The sequence below is a fragment of the Trematomus bernacchii genome, unplaced genomic scaffold (genome assembly GCF_902827165.1).
Source record: "Trematomus bernacchii unplaced genomic scaffold, fTreBer1.1, whole genome shotgun sequence".
NCBI classification, from domain to species: Eukaryota; Metazoa; Chordata; class Actinopteri; order Perciformes; family Nototheniidae; genus Trematomus; species Trematomus bernacchii.
This window is the reverse complement of record NW_022988043.1, coordinates 3,250,195-3,269,522: the sequence shown is the minus strand read 5'-3', so window position 1 is coordinate 3,269,522 and position 19,328 is coordinate 3,250,195. Positions and strand designations below refer to the sequence as shown.

General features: G+C 41.0%; 1 protein-coding gene across 1 annotated transcript in view; it reads left to right on the top strand.

Annotated features, from left to right (window-relative positions):
- The window catches only part of si:dkeyp-14d3.1 (transmembrane protein 132C), a 120,940-nt gene that overhangs the window by 47,393 nt on the left and 54,219 nt on the right, over positions 1 to 19,328 (top strand). The window contains exon 3 of the mRNA XM_034117676.1: positions 12,159 to 12,305. Within this exon, the coding sequence (XP_033973567.1) occupies positions 12,159 to 12,305 (147 nt within the window). The remainder of the gene's footprint in view (positions 1 to 12,158; positions 12,306 to 19,328) is intronic.

Below are 19,328 nucleotides of genomic sequence, written 5' to 3'. Positions count from 1 at the left end.
CTGTCCTGTGTGATACCGGTGTGGGGGAACCTTCTGAAGCAATTGGAAACAGGACTCAGAGAGGCACGAGGAGAGCTGGAGCTTTGATGGCAAACACTGGTGGTTTATTTGGAGTTACGGCCGGAAAATTGACAAAACAGGTGGTGTGTCACGAGTTGACACAGCGGTTGCCAAACCAATTCTGAAGAACTCTTCTGCAGCTCCAGGTTTTAACTTGTTCGGAGTGTAATAATCAACATTCTTTATCAGTGAGACTAAACAATTATGGACCCTGAATCTAACTAGAGCTCTCGTCCATAGAAAAGAATGTGCGCCAGGGAACCTACGTCCCTGAACAGTAAACTACCTCATGGCGGCTTTTGCTCTGTCATAGACTGGCAACAACAATGCGCCCAAGCTGCTCCTCCTTAAGTGAGATAGCAGCAATATCCAAGGCCGTAGAACTATGCCATGGGAAAAGAGACAATAAAGAGAGAAAACGATGAACTGGGTCGAAGGTTGAATACCTAAGCAAATTATTCCCTAACAACCGGGACCTGGCTCAAAACACTTGGGCTATTGCGTCATCGTTATCAGGAAATGATCGTATAGGCGTAAACACAGAGCCGTTTGCTCCCCCAGAGCGTTTCGTTTACAGATTTACCCACCTTGGGACCCGTTATCGTTATCGTTTTCTGCGTTTCCATGTCGGCCTCGTGTGGCCGAACCGTCTATCTGATAGAGAACTCTAGCAGATACGACCGTTATCGTCCTCGTGTGGCTGCAGCCTTAGTCTTGCTGATGTTGAGCTGGAGGTGATTGTTGTCACACCAGCCTACAAAGTTCTCCACCAGGGCCCTGTACTCCTCCTTGTTGTCATCTATGATGCAGCTGACAGGAGAACTTCTGTAGGTGGCATGAGCCGGAGTTGAAGCGGAAGTCTGAGGTGTAGAACCACCTGGAATATCCCTGTGTAGCCATGTCTCTGTAAAACACAGCAAGCTGGACTCCCGGTACTCCCGCTGGGTTTTTACGAGTGCTGCAAGTTCGTCCGTCTTGTTTGTCAACGACCTGTTAAATTAAAATAAAATTAAACAATATAAAGAAATTAAAATCCACATGCATTTGGCTTACTATTTGATCGAGGAACAGTCCAAAACAGTCCGTTTATAAGCAGCTGGCATTAGTTTTATAATGTTTTATAATATTAGTCTTCATGATGGTCAAATGTTAAGAATAACCAAAGACTGTCCCGCACAACAAGTCCTCCAACTCATACGACCGAATAGGTCGATTGTTCAAGCCCTTATTACGACCTATAATCACGTTTTAAAGTTTTCGACCTCTATAGTGCTCCCGTTGAATGCAAACGCTACGGAGGGTCGTATATTCACAAATAACCATCTGGAAAATCCGCATTACATTAGTTTCAGGGGGAAAAAAACGTGCTTTTTACTAAAGCATGCTTACAGTATATCACTGCAGGGATAAGGACACAACCAAAAACAGTATATGATATTGGTGTTCCTGATAGTCAGTTTATGGCCTGTCAGTATAACATACGTCGTCTCACTTCTACAAATATACACTGCTGGCTGACAGTGACATTACTTTAATAAAATCCTTTTAAAATGGAAACAGGCAACCTTTCAATGCTGTTTTTTAGCTCATTGTTTATTTTTTTAAGACTTTCATCAGCATGCGTTTCAGATTATCCCAGTCCTACCTTTCAAACAGCAGACCGACAATGCAAGCAACCAGCTGTTGAAATATAGCATTAAGTGATTTTGTTAACTAATCTAGGGTCAAACACTTTCTTTCATGTTCATTATCTCTTTATTTTCTCGATTCCTTTTGAGTAGAGTTACTACAAACCATACAGAATGCAAACAAACCGTATAACCAAACCCATGTAGCATTTTACACAGTGCCCAAAGTCTTGTAATACACTGTTAATTTCCAAGTGAAGAGATAGTTCTCAGCCCACCTAATTCACTACGCAAACAAGTACCAGTTGGATGACAGAGTTTCAGAATTGTGGGTGCCAATTTTCCAGATACGTATTGAGTCTTTAATAGACTGCAGTGCTTTGTCCCTGTGCTATATTAGGCCATCAGTGGCTCTCTGTGGTTTTGCATGATTAGAAAAGTTGTGTCGTTACATTAGCGGCTGGTAGCTCCTTCTAATCCCATTTTCTTTGTGGTCACAAACAGGGTGCCAGCAGAGCCACTCATTTGAAGGAACAGGGAATCCATGCTTTATACGAAGCAGCCCTAATTCAATTGACATTACTGGCTGGCTCTAATGGATTTTACCTGGTGAGCCTGCAAATTGAATACTTTAAGGCACATCAACTCCTTTGGAGTAACTGAAGAGAAAAGGTGCAATTTTCATTTTGTGAGCTTTTGCTAACGAGGCGGTGGCATACAGGAGATTATAATCTATTTCTCGAGTTCAATTTGATTCGTCTTCAGCAAAGCATTGTCCCGCTTGCCTGTGGTTTGAGCTTTTATCTCCCTCAAGCCATTTGATGTTCTTACACATTGCTTTTTCGTTTCTGGAAAACAGACTCACTCACTCTCTGACACTCACATTGCACCACATACACATAGCTACATCCTTTTGTACACCTCAGCCCCCCCTCGGCTCCAGTCTTGTCTTTCTGTGATAAGTCGAACCCTTTACTGTGTCATCTCCTTGAGCTTCTGAGATTGTTATTGTTTTATCTCTCGACGTGTTGATCTCGGCGCGAGGTGGACGCCCGTCTTTCCCCTGCTCTCTCTGCAAAGGTCAGTGAGCTGCGGATGAAGGTGTGTCGATCAGATGAGTGCTGCAGACTGACAGTTAATTTTCATCAAAGCAACTGTGGGCGAGGGGGGGCCGAGATGCCGGACGCCTGGGGGGGGCTGTTGCCTCTCTGAGGATTCTCCACTACTTATCAGGCTTACTCGCTGTGTGGAGACATGGCCCTGCAGTCTGCTCAGATCTACTAGTGCTATGAAAAGTTGCAATTCACATGTAACACCAGTTTCTAAGGATAGATGGGGTGGGGAATCTGCAAAATAAATTGTCAACAACACAGTGCTCTAACATTTTTCCGCATCTTATGATCTGCACACACCCTCTTTCCTCTCCTCTTCCCCTCTGCCAGTACTCTAAACATGGTTTGCATTGATTTATTCTCCTTCACCAATTAAAAGCAATTTTGTGAGCATTAGAGTAAGTCATGCCGGGAGCAGTTTACTGCGGCAGGCTGTTCTCTACCTCATTGGGTGTGTGCGTGTGTATCTGCCTGTACGTGTGAACTCAAGGATGCATCGGTTCAGCTTATTTCACTCTTTGAATGTGTCTGCATGAGCGTACGTGTGTTCAAATGTGTGCCTTTTCATTTATGTTTAGGTATACATGAGCAGATGGGTGCTGGTGTGTATTACAGAATCCCCGCATGTGCAGGGCATTAGTTCTCTGTTCGCAGGCTAAATCCTCATGTTGTGGAAGCGGTGTCAGTCGCCTCTGCCACGACACAAAGCTTATCTTTTACCAACTCTCATTCCTCTTTGGAAAAAGGAGAGACAAGGGGGCGGGATGGGGGTTGAGAGGATGTGTCAAAGAAGACAGGAAGCACCCGGCTGGTGTGAATAACCCTGGGCTCTGGAGGAAATTTAAGAAGCCAAACACTGTGCTGTTATCCCTGAAGGACCCAGTTCCCTCTGCGCATACCCCGTCATCCCTGACCTGACAGAACTTTGTACCGTGATGGCCTCGCATCAGTGTGTCAGTGCAGACAGGTCTCTATGTGTCAGTGCCCATCACCTGTTCTACAACAACCATCCACCTTGTTAATGGACACCCACCTTCTGCATTGGTATGCTACAGGTGGAATACTGAATGGTTTCTGGTTTCAGTGGGTGAGCAAGTGTCAATTACTGTGACTTCAGGCCAAACTGGATGAATGGAATTACATTTTTTCCACCAACTTTTGACCTTCATAATGGTCTTTCATAATGTATATGTGAAATTTATTATTTCAATTCATTGCTCAGTTGCCTGTTAGTTTCTAATGTGTTCTCGGTGTTACTTGAAGGAAGAGAGACAGCTGGCAATAGTCACTTCCAGGCAGAGAAGCAGGCAAAGGGAAGTCAGGAAAGCTGAGGAGGAACAGAGAGAGCAGGAGGAGAGTATAGTTGAAACAGACTTGTCAACAGAACTTACCACTCAGCTTTGCAGTGGCAGCGTTTTGGGGAAATGTACGAATATTGAATGAGGCTGCAAGGATCGTGCCGGTCTGGGCCAAAATGCCAGGGCGGAGTTTCTGTCGCTGAACAGCCCTTCCTACTTCACAAAATAACTTTAGATGGCTTCCACTTTTTACTTAGCACTGACATGGAGAGAAGGCACTTCTATGAAAATATGCTTCACCTAAAAATGAACTTTACTACACCTGAGCATTTTGTCTCTCCACATTGGCGTAATGGATCCAACATAGTAGATGAAACCAATGATAAGACTTAAATGTTTGAGCAGCAGAGCCAGAGCTTTCAATAGTTTCCCATTTACTAACCATTTCCTTGGGGCATGCAACTATTTATTCTCGTCTTCTCAAAACTGGAAATGATGGAAATGGAAAGCAACAACAGGGGAAAATATAGAAAAACAAGTGTGTGGGTAATCTCTATCGCCAAAGGCAACATTGTGACATTATCTCTTCGTCACAGCTTAGCAGAGTCCTGCTACTGCAAGTTTCTGCATTTGTTTGAGGGTTTGTGTACATACATGTGCAATTCATACATGCATTAGTATATATGCACATGTGGACATTTACATTTTTGTGTGTCTGGTATACTGGCAGATTTTCCTTTGCCTGGTCTCTTTGAACTCGCTGTTTTGCTCGAAATAAAAAGGGATCATGTTTACCTACAGTACACACATACACACACAAGCATTCATCTGCAGATTAGCCTGCAGCTGCCTGCCTGCCCCAATGCAGGAAAGAGTGGAAATACTCACTTTGCAGCAGCCTTTGTTGAGCCCCACTACCTGTTCACTCTAGATCAGCTTCTCTCAAATACGATTTAATATCCTCCAACAAGGGATGCTGCTGTAATTTACAGGCTAGCAAAACATTTTCACAGAACAAACCAATTGCAGTCAGTCATGTCGCATTCATACAAAGAGACATTATTGAATGGTTTGACTGACAAACCTTTTATCTGTTGAAACGGAAAAGGGAAGCTGTGCAAATATTTTAGAAGTCTTAAAAGATCTACCATCCTAATATTATTGACTATTTCTATTTTCCTTTGCCACTTATTGTCCCCGGTTCTTTGCCCTCCTACTGTGCTCTTGAATGTCGTGAAAATCCAATTAGTTGGACACATTCTGCGAGATCACCACAAATCTGCGCGCCATGATAGCAATCATATGATTTCTTCAAATAGGATTTTGAAGAATTGCTCACACCGTGTCTACACAAAAGATAGAGTAACTGGCAAACAGATCTCCATACAAAATGTGTTTCCTCTCTCTTTTATGGCCACTCAGCATAACAATGGGTAATTTTGTAATCTCTGCTGTGTGATTCAGAAATGAAAAGCCAATAAAATGTGCCTCCTGGCATGTGGGGGAGTGACTGCTCATAGGTAGATTATTTTTCCAACACTTACTGTCATGGCTCTACCATTTGAAACATGAGCAAATGGAACAGAACTGTCTATATATTGTTTGGCAGGCAGTGACATTTCCTAAAACGTTCCTGCTATTCAAATATGCTGGAATAAATGCCAATGTTTACATGGATGTAGGTTTTAAGTTGCACACAAAGAAAGAGCAAATACATCATTTATACTAAGAGAAATAGGCAGAGTTAAGATACCTGACCATGCTGATAGCCAGCAAAAAGCCTGGACAAGCCGAGTGGGAGGGGAATTAAAATCAATATATACATTGTTGATTTTTTCCCATAGAGCCAACATGAAAAATAATTTAGTTTGGTAAATGTATGCTGTCAGTTTATTAAACTAAAAAGCCTTATTAAAGCAGGTCAGCTAGCTGCTGTGCACTAATGGGAACAGCGTCAATGTGGATTTGATGACAGAACAATTATGCCCTGCTAACGTCTCCCTTTTGTCTCGATTCCAATGGGGATTTTCAGAGTCAACAACCATGCTATCGTCTCTCTCTATATAAACATAGCAATGCTAACATATGGATGCTAACCAGGCAGAATTCGTTTGAGGTTTAACCTCTGAGGGGCAATCTGCCTCACTCAAAGCACATGGCCCAGCCATCTGCAACACTGCTGACATACTCCAGCACTAACGTTCTTGCTAATGATTTTTTGGTGATCTTTACGATGGGACACAGGCATCTATAGTATAATGCGTCAATCCCTTTTTAATCAGCTCTGAAAGATTGACAATAAAGTTGACTTTGACTTTGACATTCAGATAGACTTGATGTTGCAGTGGGTTAAACAAAACGCAAGCTTTCCTGAATCAGAGTCACCGTAACCAAAGCCATTAGGACATTGTCTGGGCAAGAATGTCTGTATACGATTTTGTGCAGACCCATCAAGTGAATGCTGAAATATATCACATGACAACTTATATATACTTTCTTCAACCTTCAAATAGTATGAGGTATGTAACTTGGATCCATTGGGTTGGCCTTATGGACATCTCTGACAACACTGCCATCCTTAGAGCCTTGCAGCCAACACAGCTAGCTTACTAACATACAACAATCAGCAATCATGGCAGCTCAATTGACCAAATAGCCAAGAGACTAGGTTGGTGGGTTAAATGCATTATAATAACATATTATATTAGGACAGGTCCCACTGCATAGTTTCTCAGACACAGACACAAAACCAGTAAAAAAGCATATGGAAATACTTTGCAAAAGTTTCTATGTCTTATTGTACATTTCTGAAATAAAATAAGTCTGTTGTAATGTGTCGCTTCGGAATTGGAGTGTGGGTGTTTGGCTTGATTTATCTTTTGTTTGCCACTGTGTAAGGGTGTGTGTTCGTTCCAGTGTCTGCTCTTGCTGCATTTATGGTCTGTGAAGCAGCAGACTTGTAGATGAGCGTGGTGCTTTACACTGTTCCATTAGCAGTCAACCACAAACCATCACAAAGTACTGTCCTGCTGTCTCTATGCCATTCCCTCCCACTGCAGCTTCTCTCTTTCCCCCTGTTCCCCACTGAGCCGTTGTATTCTCTGCACACTGTTTATGTAGGCGGAATGGCACAATAAAATGAGAATCGCTTCCTCTGGGAGCTCCTGATTGTTGATGCACATGGTCCTCAGAGGAGTCGGTAGAGAAAATGTTCAGAATAGGTCACCAAACCCTGTGATGCATGTGAGCCAGGAGCGGCCCCACAGAGCCAGATGGAAGCAGGCCACACAGAGGTAACTACAGTGCAGCCAGGGTCGCGGGATATGAAGCACTGGTTGGGGACTCCCATTGTCGTCCAGCCTCAACCTTATTGGATTTCCCCCGGAAATGTTTATTCCTTTCACTGTCCCTGCTGAGAAGTATCTCTCCTACTTATCTCATCACTATTTATTAAGGGAGCCCCTGAGGAGTCCAAGCATACAATCAGATTTGAAGGTAGCTGGTCGGTAGGGAGAAAGTAGAAAGCCAAAGTTGAAGAAAGGAAAAAATAGGAGAATTTGCAGCATGATTTTTCTTCCTTTTTCTCCAAGTAAGGGCAGTGATGACATGGCATAACAATTCAGACGGCTCACTGATTGCCCCTGTACTCCTTGCATCATTTCTCCTTGTTCGGTGCCGTTTGCCTCAGACTATGGTTCTGATGAATACTGGTCCAGTTCTTATGATTTCTTACAGTTTTGTGGAGTTGCATCTAGTCCGCCTTTAAACACGTTTGCCTTTTTAGACTATTCATTACATTACATTACATGTTACTTGTTAGACGCTTGTATCCAAAGCGACTTACATACTCAATACTGTGGGCAATCCCCACAGGAGCAATTTGGGGTGAAGTGTCTTGCCCAGGGACACAACGGCATGCTGACTGCAGTGGGGTTTGAACCTGTGGTCCCCTGATCCGAACACCAACGCACTAGTCCACTGCGCCACACGCCTCCCTACATTCCCCTTCTACAGTTGTTGGGCTTCTGTATCTTTACGTTCTCTCTAGTTGTGTAATACTTGGTATCTGCCTTGCCCTTGAAATCACTCATTTTGCTGGTTCTGAAATGCAACACAACAACAGTTATACTGTTTTGTTGTATAAAATATATACAAAAATAAAATTAGATCAAAGAAAACGTATAAACATACAGCTCCTTGAAGCCTTAATGAAAAATGTTCTGCTATGTATAATACTTTTATATTAGCCATACTACGTAGTGGCATGGCTTGAAGTATGTCATTTTGTGGAAACTTTTAACAGTTGTTGATACTTTGATGCATGGATTACGCTGATACTCTGGTAAACATTCATTTTGACAGTAGTAGAAGCACTTCTTCCACCACTCTCTTACTTATGGCGCGTTTCCACTACACGGCCTCGCTCGGCCCCGCTCGGTATGGCTGGGCCTCGTTAGGACTGGCTCACTTTATGGCGCATTTCCATTACAGTTTAGGAACTGGGGCAGTATCTATAGTAACGCAGTGTATGCGGAGCCGTGACGTGATCTTCAGAGGACCCCAGAAAAACAACACAGCCGTTAGCTGTTAGCACTCAGAGCTCACAGCTCCTCATATATGTTCAGAAACTAGACAAAAGTTAAACAAGTACAAACCACAGACTGCCTGTGTCATGGTGAATACAGTCGCTGCTTTATTTATGTCTGTATAGGCCGTTGTTGTGAGTGTGGACGGTCGGAGCATATACTGCGTTAGCTTAGCCAATCTCCATTTAGAAAACAAGCATTTTAAAAGGTTTTTCGCCTGCCGTCTGTCTGCAGACTTGACAAAGCATTAATTCATGGTTTTTACTAACCGGTATCAGTATGTTGTTACTTCGGCATCATTTTGAAACGTGTATTACAATTAAATCACGGTGAAATATGTCCATCTTGTTGTAGTTGTTGCCCCCTTGCCAGCGACGCTCTCTCTAGTTTAGCATACTCAGCCCGACTCAGCCTCGTTGTCTCTGGCCCTGGACCCACGATTTTATGAGGCCAGAAAAACTGTGAATTAGGACCCGCCGGCCGGTACTAGGCCAAGTGGAAACGCAACCAAAGACGGGCCGCTGACGTCACAGCCCTCTTAAACCGGGCTGCGGGCTGTAGTGGAAACGCGCCATTAGTAGCTCCTTTATTCAAGTAGTTAAAAGTCTTACATTGAAAACCTTAAACATTAATAGTATTAGGGGCAATGAATACATACATTATCAAAAGTAAAAGCACACAATATGCAAAATGGATGGATTCAAAGTGTTACATTTATAATATGTTTATTATAGGAATTTCATTCCTGATTCATCACCGCCTCAGCTTCTGAATGTAGTCAAGGTTATTTTAATACCTATACACTGTTATGTAGTTTAACCTATATAAATGCACAGTTTATAAACTGATCTTATATCTTATATATAAAATGTTACAGAGTCAATAGTATTGGATGACTGTTTTGTAACCTGAAGGAGACTAATTTGCTGGCTGGTTACAAGGCCAAATTGACCATTAAGTCAATGAAAGACACTTCGACCACATTCTAACACCTATCAGAAAGCTGGTATATGGTCTGTGGAGTAATGACTGCTTCTCTGAGACTCCACTGTGTTTAAAACATTCTGAAGCCTCACTGGAAAGCACTGATAGACATCCTGATCACTGAAGTGTAAAGAAACCAGACACAAGCCCTCGCTGCTCCCGTTGGGACCCGGGGAGGACTGAGCTCTTTGTGTTACAGCTGTATGCTCACTGCCACCTAGGTCCTCCCCAGCACTCCCTTTCACTCTGGCTTGAACAGTGGATCTACCATTTAGTCGGGGGGGAAAAATTCATTGACAACGTAAGCTTTTATATTATGATGTCCAGAGTATTTTAGATAATGTAGGTCAGGATGAAGTGATATTGGTTTCTTTTTTGGAGTGATACCTCTCCTTGACCTTTACTAGCCAAATAAGACCATTTGCAGTGATTTCTTGCTTTTATATTATGTTTACCAAGCATATTTCTTGATTCATAATTATATTTATTTAATGGAATTAAAAAAAAAAGGCCTTCTAGCAAACTACACTTTAGCTTGCATGTACTGTATACTATATCTAGTTGTTGCTATGTGCTTTTGATCTTTTGGGGGAAAAGTGAAGTTATTAATTAAAAGAATATAAAAGAACAAAATACAAAATTAGGAATAATATTAGAACACGAAACAACCGTGTTGACACAGTAATGCAATGTGAAAAGACATTTTAATAAAACAAAATCTCCTTTATAGAACAGAAGATATTTTTAAACCGTTATACACATTATTGGATGTGGTTTGCTTACTTTTTATTCACAAACAATCCTATTTGCCAAGTACTGTGGTCACAGATTGCTTCTCAGTACACAACTATAAACAATATGTTTAAATGTTAGTAAACCTGTAACCTTTTAACCATCTTCCTCTGGTGAGAAGCATTAAACCATATTTATCACACCTCTGGTTGCAGCATCACTCTTTGTACACACACATGCTGCCCACACACACAATCACCTATTTCTGCAGACTGCAAAGTAACCAACCTCACTGCTGAGTGATGGTGCGTGGGTTCAAGGTTTGCTTTCATTCGTAGACCCAATATTTGTTGGTGTTGTCAAGTGAAACGGTAACCTTACATTTCAAGTTCCAGGAGTTGTAAAAGAAGGCAATGTGATTTGTTGGTGTCCAACATTTAGTCTGTCAGCCAAGTACTGGCAATCATTTAGGACTCTATGATGCCAAATCTGACACTGATCTCATCTCAAAGGACAAAAATATTGTAGTCCGATCATAAAGACTTTACATGTGATGTGGTGGCAAAATCTATAAATGTCGAAAGGCTTTCATTCACAACAGAGAGGGAAGCAGCTGGCAAAAATACTTCAAATCATATTGGGAAGACTGCAACACACAGAAGATGACACATATACACACGGACATTCAGATTGACCCTTGTGTCTAGTGTTTACCTTTATTCTTATGGAGAGGGGAAGCATACCATCTGTCATAATACCCATTTTCACTTCGTATAGAACCCCCATCACAACATCAAAGACAGTAGCCTGACTTGAGACGGCAGATATATTCATTGGCAAACAGACAGGCAATCGCATAGTGCATGTTAAAGTGCAGCAACAAATTGAAGATGAAAGCAAAGTCCTTTCTTTGGTCCCATCTGCCAACCTGGTATGGATTAGATAGTGAAAGTGATTAGGCACTCTTTATAATTTAGTCTTGAATAAATCAATCCTGAAACTTCGATGTCACCGATATGAAATGACAGTTCACATGTTATGTAACTTGTCACCACTTTCACCCGAGTTCACTCTCTTTGGATATACCTTACAATATGGGTTCTGTGTTCGAGTTTTTCATTTACCGTTTTTTTTCCCTTCCTTTGTAGTCCGCTGAGCCAAGGACATTGACGCTGTAATTTTGCCGCAGTCAAAGAAACCTTTTCATAGTGTACCTTTCAGACTGTCAGAGAGTGAATCTATTACTGAGGGAGGTAGAGGAGTTGCATAATGGAATGGACACATCCCTCTTATACAAAACCATCATTTTACAGCAAACACCATCACCATTTGATGGTTGATCCCAAAGTGTCAGAGGGTGTTACTTTTTGATTAGTTAATTTAGCTTTAGGCTCTGTTTGGATATATCTTTGTACAAACAACACTTGCAAATTGCTGCGTTTTGATTATCAGATTGACCGGTGGAGAACACAAGATAACACATGTGTTTAAAACACCCAGTTGTCCTCTGGGGACTAAAAACAGTGTGATCAAAACCAAGATAACAGCTGGGACATCTTCAGAAGACAAGGCAGTGCAGTGAACCATCTGGATAATGTATTTCTAGACAGAATGACAAAACAAAAAGTAATTGTCTGTCTGTGCGCAGCTGCCATGCATCCATATCCAATGACAAACGGAAATGAGAAACTTCTTGGTAAAAGAAGTAGAATCTCTCAGCCTTATACATCCATAAACATGTATTTTCTCTCTCCACAGGGTGAAGTTGAAAGAAGGGGTGACGTTTCTCGGGGCTCGTCCCAGCAATCCCACTCAGTGGATGGTGAGCCAGGATGTGAGGAGCGAAGGCCACCGAGTGGTGACTCTTCACTGCCGCAGGAAGGAGTCGGGCTACGATCAGCAAAGGTTAGCACATAAATGACTTCACTTTAAAGGAATACTACCAGCAAATATGTTTCATTGGTTACGTTTGCAGCACAACTAAACATAACATTGATATCTTATAAAGTTGATATAGCGAACATGCTAGCAAACAGCTGCCATTCACATTTGCACAAGTGTTTGCAGTAATTGTCTGCCCCCCTGGTGAATTTAATTTCAACATTCCCTTTGATTTTCTCCTTATTCTCCACCAACTCTAGAGTTAAATATCTGTCTATTTGGCTGATAAAATACTTCAATATATTTATCAGATATATACATGTGTTCCTAGCTATCGTTGTCCATCTGCCACTTGATGCTGTGCAGTTACCATAGGCCTACAGTGGGTTTCGATGAGCTACCTGCTGCTCCTAACAAGTTTGATGAGGGTAAATTGAAACATTAAAGTTGGTCTAAAACAATGAGTTAAAGGACGCTAACACTTCCCGAGTTGAAGGGAACAGCAGAACTTAAACGTACTAATTGTTGGTGGTTCAGCAATGCTGGTGAGTCATCATTTTGTCCAAGTTATTACAGCCTCAATTTTTATATACACATCATTTCAATTGAAATGAGAAAAATACTTTTAATCTGATCTGTTCTTTACTTGTTTTTAGTTGCTTTTAGTCTCCACTCATATCTTTCTATTTAGTTGACACAGCAGAAGTCTTTTATCTAATCTCGTTTTTACATTTATAAAAGACAAATATATATATAATAACATAACTATGAATCGATTGAGTGCATTTTACAGCTGCTACAATCTCATTCACTCACTCTTTTGATACTCATTCATTGAGCTAACTTAATCACTTTGACTGAACTCTTTTTTTTCACCGTTAACATCATTTCAGAAATTGCTTTGGCTCATCATTTACATTTAGTCAAAGATACACTAATACATGTAATGTGTAAGTGGTGTCACACTTGACTGTCCGTAAAGGCCGTGGCATATGTCTGTTGAGACCTCTGTGGGGATGGGGAAGTTACCAGACCTTTGAAATATCCCCTCTTCTCTCTCTCCCTCTCTCCTATCCACTCCCCTCTCTTTATTTGCATACTTATTTTTTCTCCACTGCCATATCCTCAAAGTTGTTTTCGTCATTTCCTTTCTGAATTCACGTCTTTAAACTAATCTGGCAGATAGGGAGGGAGTGATTGCCAGCACTCAGTAAAAAGGTTGCTGTGTTAATTAAGTGCTGATTGAAGGTCTTTGTGTACTTTAATGGTTTTTCCCCCGCGGATCAGGAAGTAGTTTTAAATTATATAAGTTTCTAGTGACAGGTGTAATTTTATGGATTAGAGTCTGATTTGGGGTCGGGTAAAGCTCCGCTTATTTGCTCTTTAGCTTTCGTTCCACTTAGCAAACTCTCCCTTAAGAAAACAAGACATTTGACATTGCAGCTGCAACTTTTAATCAACGTTGTGCAGGGGTTATTTTAAGTGTAGCAGCCTATAAAAATAATGTGAATGTGTTGGTCCAGTGATTTGTTTAGACATGCCGCTATTAGTGGATTACTACGAAGAATGATTATAGTGTAACTGCAATACACACAGACGTTAGCCAAAGATATACTGTATGCGCCTGCCTTTGAAGAGCTGTAAAAGGGAAGCAGCTAATAAACATTTTCTAAAAGACGTCTCATACAGTAATTTGTTCTGTGATACTGAGGAGTTACTTTCAGAAATGGCGTGGCAGTTGCTGATCTTGAAGGAATGTTTTTTTGTTGGTTTAATATTTTTAAATATTTCATAAAGTACAACTTTTTTTGGACTTTGTATGCACTCACTTCCAAACTGGTGCTGCCCCTGGAGATCAAAGTCTCCTTTGCACTGAAACCATCTTTCCTGACCTTACATCTTACCAGCATGACGGCACAGCCTTTCCAACACAAAGGTACCAGCTGCCTGAAATGTTACAGGGATGCAGAATGTTGATCTGTTTGTTTCTGGCTAAACCTACATATTTCACCTTGACTCACACATAACGGTTAAAATATCAAAACTGAATAACACCCTACTAGCACATCAGGAGCTAGAACTATACAGAAGTCATTGCTGTTATCAGATTTGTTGTTGCTGTACAGTACATAGAGGTTTCTATCATTTTTGCAAGAAGCCAAAAAGGTTGAAACCCAATGTAGTTATGTTTGGCAGCTATCATGTCAGGAGTTTCTTTGGAAATGTAAAATGTAGAATGATATTTTCCATCAAAATCCCAAAACAATACTTTCTGACCTGAATATGTGAGGGGGCTGGCCGAGGTTATTCCAAGTTGAAGGTTTGGCCTTTAACAATAACTTAGCGGTAGCAGTAATATATTTTGTCTGTGAATGTCTGCAAGCGAGCATCTCGAACAACAGAAAAAGGAGATTTCAGCAACACTGGCGAGCCATTTTCCCCCTTCATGCATGTATTTCTCTCTCTTAACAAACCTTCTCTCCCGCACACATGTGCTCTGTTACTGTAGAAAAATAATGCTTTATTGATTTACCAAGTGGAGGGAACCGGAGACAAGTGTGAGCATATTTAGTCTAATCCCTGCTGTTTGGGCCATGGACGATGGACTGCTCCTTAATCCCCAAAACTGTCAAAGTCACTTCACAGAGAAGACCAAAGACGCCCCGTGATGGCTATACAATACACAATGCTCCAATTTTTCTTTCGTCTTGTCCTCCCCGCTCCCAGTCATTTCAATGAAGCTCTTTTAGAAGAGGATTAGACTATCTCATCTGTTGAGCTGTCATTCAGTTCGCTTTCTTCTTTTCTGCTCCTTTCCTTGAGGATGGGAGGATGATGAGGTGTGTGAATGCAGCGGGTCAAACCCATTTGGATCCTGTTTACTTTTGTTTTCTTATTTCTAACAACACAATGAATATGATCATCTATTAATGTATTGCTTATATTCTGCAGAGCCCTTTAAAAAAAAAGACTTTGGGTGCTTTTTACTCATAAATACTAGTCCTTATCTTGCAACAATAGCCATGTAGGGTGAGGTAATGCTTTTTCAGATTACTAAAAGCTGTTCACCTGCAGTGCTATTTAAAATGTGCACAAAAGCTTTTCATATAGACTCACTTCGTGTTGGCTGATTATTAATTGACTCGTCTGCAGCACACTCAATGTCAAGCATTAATATCAAATAATCTACCCTTGCACCTTCTCTGCTTATTTAAACAAAAAAAGTCATGATCCTCTAGCTCTGCGACTACTTCATTCAGAGCTGCTGTCAATTACGGATGTCAATCATGACATCACACTCCCTTTTATAGCTTTAAATAACTTAAATAACACTTTAGAAAATGAACACTTTTTTCGACGCATACATGATTTTTTAGTTTGGCACTTCTCCCATCAGCTAACGTAGAGGAGCGAGATTTATGAGCTTTACTGCAGCCAGCCATCAGCTAGATGTTTTGGCTTCACTTTTCGGTACTCGTCCTGTCGTCCATCATTATATACAGTCTATGATTTGCACATCTAAAGCAAACTGTCTTTGGATGGAGGGGTAAAAGTGCCTCAGCCGTCCAGGGTTTAGCAGCTGTTAGTGAGACAGCTAATGACACCAGAAAACATATATGTCATCAGTAACTGCTCTCAGGGTTGCACTGAGGTTGGATTTTCATCTTGACACACACTGACTGAAAATTGGAATCGGAGCCCAGACTGTCAGCTGTGGTACAAATGGATAGTTGGCGCTGCACCTTGGAATGTGGACTGGACTTAAGTGTCATTGAATGATGTGAGTGGGAGTACTATTTGAAGCCTGTGTGCCATGATGGCAGCCCAGTCCCACTGCAAGCATGAGAGCACATTGATACTGATGGGTCAGGTGTAGCCTAATATGTGCCGGTTCAATCATTTACTTGAAGCTGCTCACACTGGCCAGCTGAGCCACTCCTTTCTTCCCGTTAACAGCTGATGCTCCAACCACACCTAGCTGGCTTTGAACACCCATTTAAAACAAAATTAAATGGACATTTATTCTTGCTGCCACCCAAGCTTTAAATATACCAATCATCTGCTTTACAGATAAACATAGTATACTTTTTTGTCAGTTTTCATCAAACGAAATAGATTTTTTCCACCACACAAAATATTATTTTCAGAGGAATGGCTTTTTTTTAATCTGTTTTTCAGCCCTGTAGATATTCAAATGTTCATATGGTAATGCAGACCTGCACACTTTCCCTCACTTGCGGCAACCAGCCTAATATAAACAATACTGAGGTGACAGTTTTTCATTGCTGAGGTGCTACGATGTAAAGACAGGTTGGGCTTTTGACTGAAAATAACAGAGCTGGGTTTACCCTAAAGGAAATGCCATCAAACAGCTGATGTCATTTATTTTCCGTTCAATGAAAGAAATCTATTGAATGTGCAATAATGAGTTCATAGCTGTCCGGGATTTTCTCTCAATATATTTAAATGAAAAAGCCTGATCTGCTCCAGTTGCACTGCATGCAGGATCACACACATTCTTCAAAGCTGTAGGTGTTATCGTGAGATCTGAGTGAATAACAAAGGATAAAAAAAAAAACATGAAAACACCTACAGTAAGAGCTGGATTTTTCTGGAATCACCCCTCATTAATTTCAAACTATAATGGGATAATGTTGTACATTATTACTGTAAAGACTTAGTCATTAATTGATGGGTTTTTGATTACTTTTCAACATATGAATTAATGCGATGAATGTTTTTATTCAAAATGTATTGACTGAACCCCGCCCCTGAACAGTATGCAATAACAGCTCATCACCAATAACGACTGGCCTGATACGATGGGTTTTAATAAGGGCAATACTCTACACCAAAATAAACTATTTGTCATACCTGATATTTCAACCCATCTCAGTAACCATCATATATGACGATTGCAGTTTATTTAGGAGTTCCTTGCTATTGATGCTTCTTAACTGTCATAGCTTACTTTAAAGGGATGGTCCCATTGTTGCTGTTATTATAAATCACACTTGTGTTTTCCTACTATAAGCAGAAATGTCCCTAGATGAAGCTCATACAAGATATTTCCACCTCTTCTAAATATCAAAAGCTGGTGAAGACGCTGATTTACATCTTTAAGAATTACATAATTGAACTAACCTTTAAATGCATCTTGAAATAATATCATATTTTTGCAAACTTTATATGTGCAGTGCAAGAAGGAGATGAACCCTCAGTTCCTATAACTTTATTTATTTAAAAGTTGTCGTATGAGTTTTGTTTGTCATCCTATAAAGATAATGGTTTGTCCTTCAATGTATTTACATGTTCTTGTTGTTGTATGAGCCTGAATGATGAGAGATGACATCGTTGGGTCGTAAGTGTGCATTTATAGCCACATATATATGCAGATCATTTTCAACCTTCCATCATATCTTGAAGAGAGCATGGCGTCCTTTCTTTGACAGGTTGAGATTTTCAGTGAGGGTGCTACAGTGCATCAAAGGAATCAAAATGAGTCCCTATAGAAAGGGACAGAATTGCTCTGTGTACACATAATACTGGCGTAAATGCACTCTGGTAGATTGAAAGGTTCACTTTGTCACCATTAAAGGCGAACCCATTCAAAACAAAAGCAGTCCTGCTTCCTCAGCATGTCATAAGCTATAAGTGGAGGCCTCAGTGAAAGTGCCATGTCTGGGCCTTGGTAGTTCATTAAGACTGTCTGGGTGCAGATGGATCTCTCCTGTGAGCCACCACTTCATTAATCCCCCACACCACACCCACAGAGGGACAGCACGTCGTCCACTACAGCCACTCCTCAAGAGAGCCATTTAAGAGCGGAGAGGAGGGGGGAAGGTGGGGCGGACATATATTTTAAATATCTTTTTTAATTTTCCAAACTTCAAACAGCCTCATCGTGGCCCTGTTTTACATTAAATCAAATCTGCATAGACTTGGCATTAATATAATTGAATTCAACGTACATTAATTTCGCTATAAAGATACACGACTTTTCCTCTAAAGCAAGCTTGTAAATCTCATCAAAGTGAATGGTAAGGATCCCAGAGGGAGAGAAATCATACAGCAATGTAATAACGGGTGAGATTTGGCAGCATCCCCACAATCTATCTTAATTTCAATGTCTGGAGAACCTTTAACATAATAATTATTTATAGTTTGTGACATTTACAGCAAAACTGCAATGAAACAAGGAGCCCAGAATAGCTTTTTCAGTGCTCAAGGCTCCTGAATTTTATTTAAAAAGTACGAGAATGTGGATGTCACAATCTTTCTCTGATATCTGAGGTTCTCTAAGAAATGCAAGCCTATGAGCCTTGCTCCAGAGATGTGAAAAGACCAGTTACAGAGACGGCAAACGCATCACACATTACAAGTTTTAAGCTACAGTAATTCTGTGATATTTAACTTGATTTCAAATGAGTTGCTAAATCCTCTTGATTTGGGCATCAGTTTTTTAAAACAGGCAGCAGCACTGAGATAGAGTCTCATGCTGTGTGCCTTAATGCTGTATAATGCTGCATAAATCAAGGCTGAAATGGCCCAATTACATTAGGGCCAAACTTGACAGTCTTAATGCGAACACCCTTAATAAGGAATCAGCCCTATTCCCACTGGCCTTAATTTACCGTAAACACTCTCACCGGAGCTTCACTGGCAGTATTTACCAACACACAACAGTCTACAATGCTCTGTGGCTGCATTTCACTTTTCTTAAATGCAATCCTTGCGTCCCTCACTTGCGTCTTTTCCTTGCGGAAAACCAAGAGAAGGGAGAAGAAGCAGGGAAATGAGTTTTAAGAGCAATGGGACGTCCTTTCCTCCGGAGCGTCACGTGAAGCGACATCCGTTTGTGATGACTCCGCACAGCTGATCGTCTGACAGCAGCCAGCTCTGTCCCCGTTGTTTTCACACACACCCCCGCCTCTGTTAGTACACATTTACTGACATAAACATTTGTATCATCTGTTGTAGACCCAAATAAATAAAATAAAATAAGAACTCATTCTCAAAAAAGATAAACGCCATTCTTAAAATGTA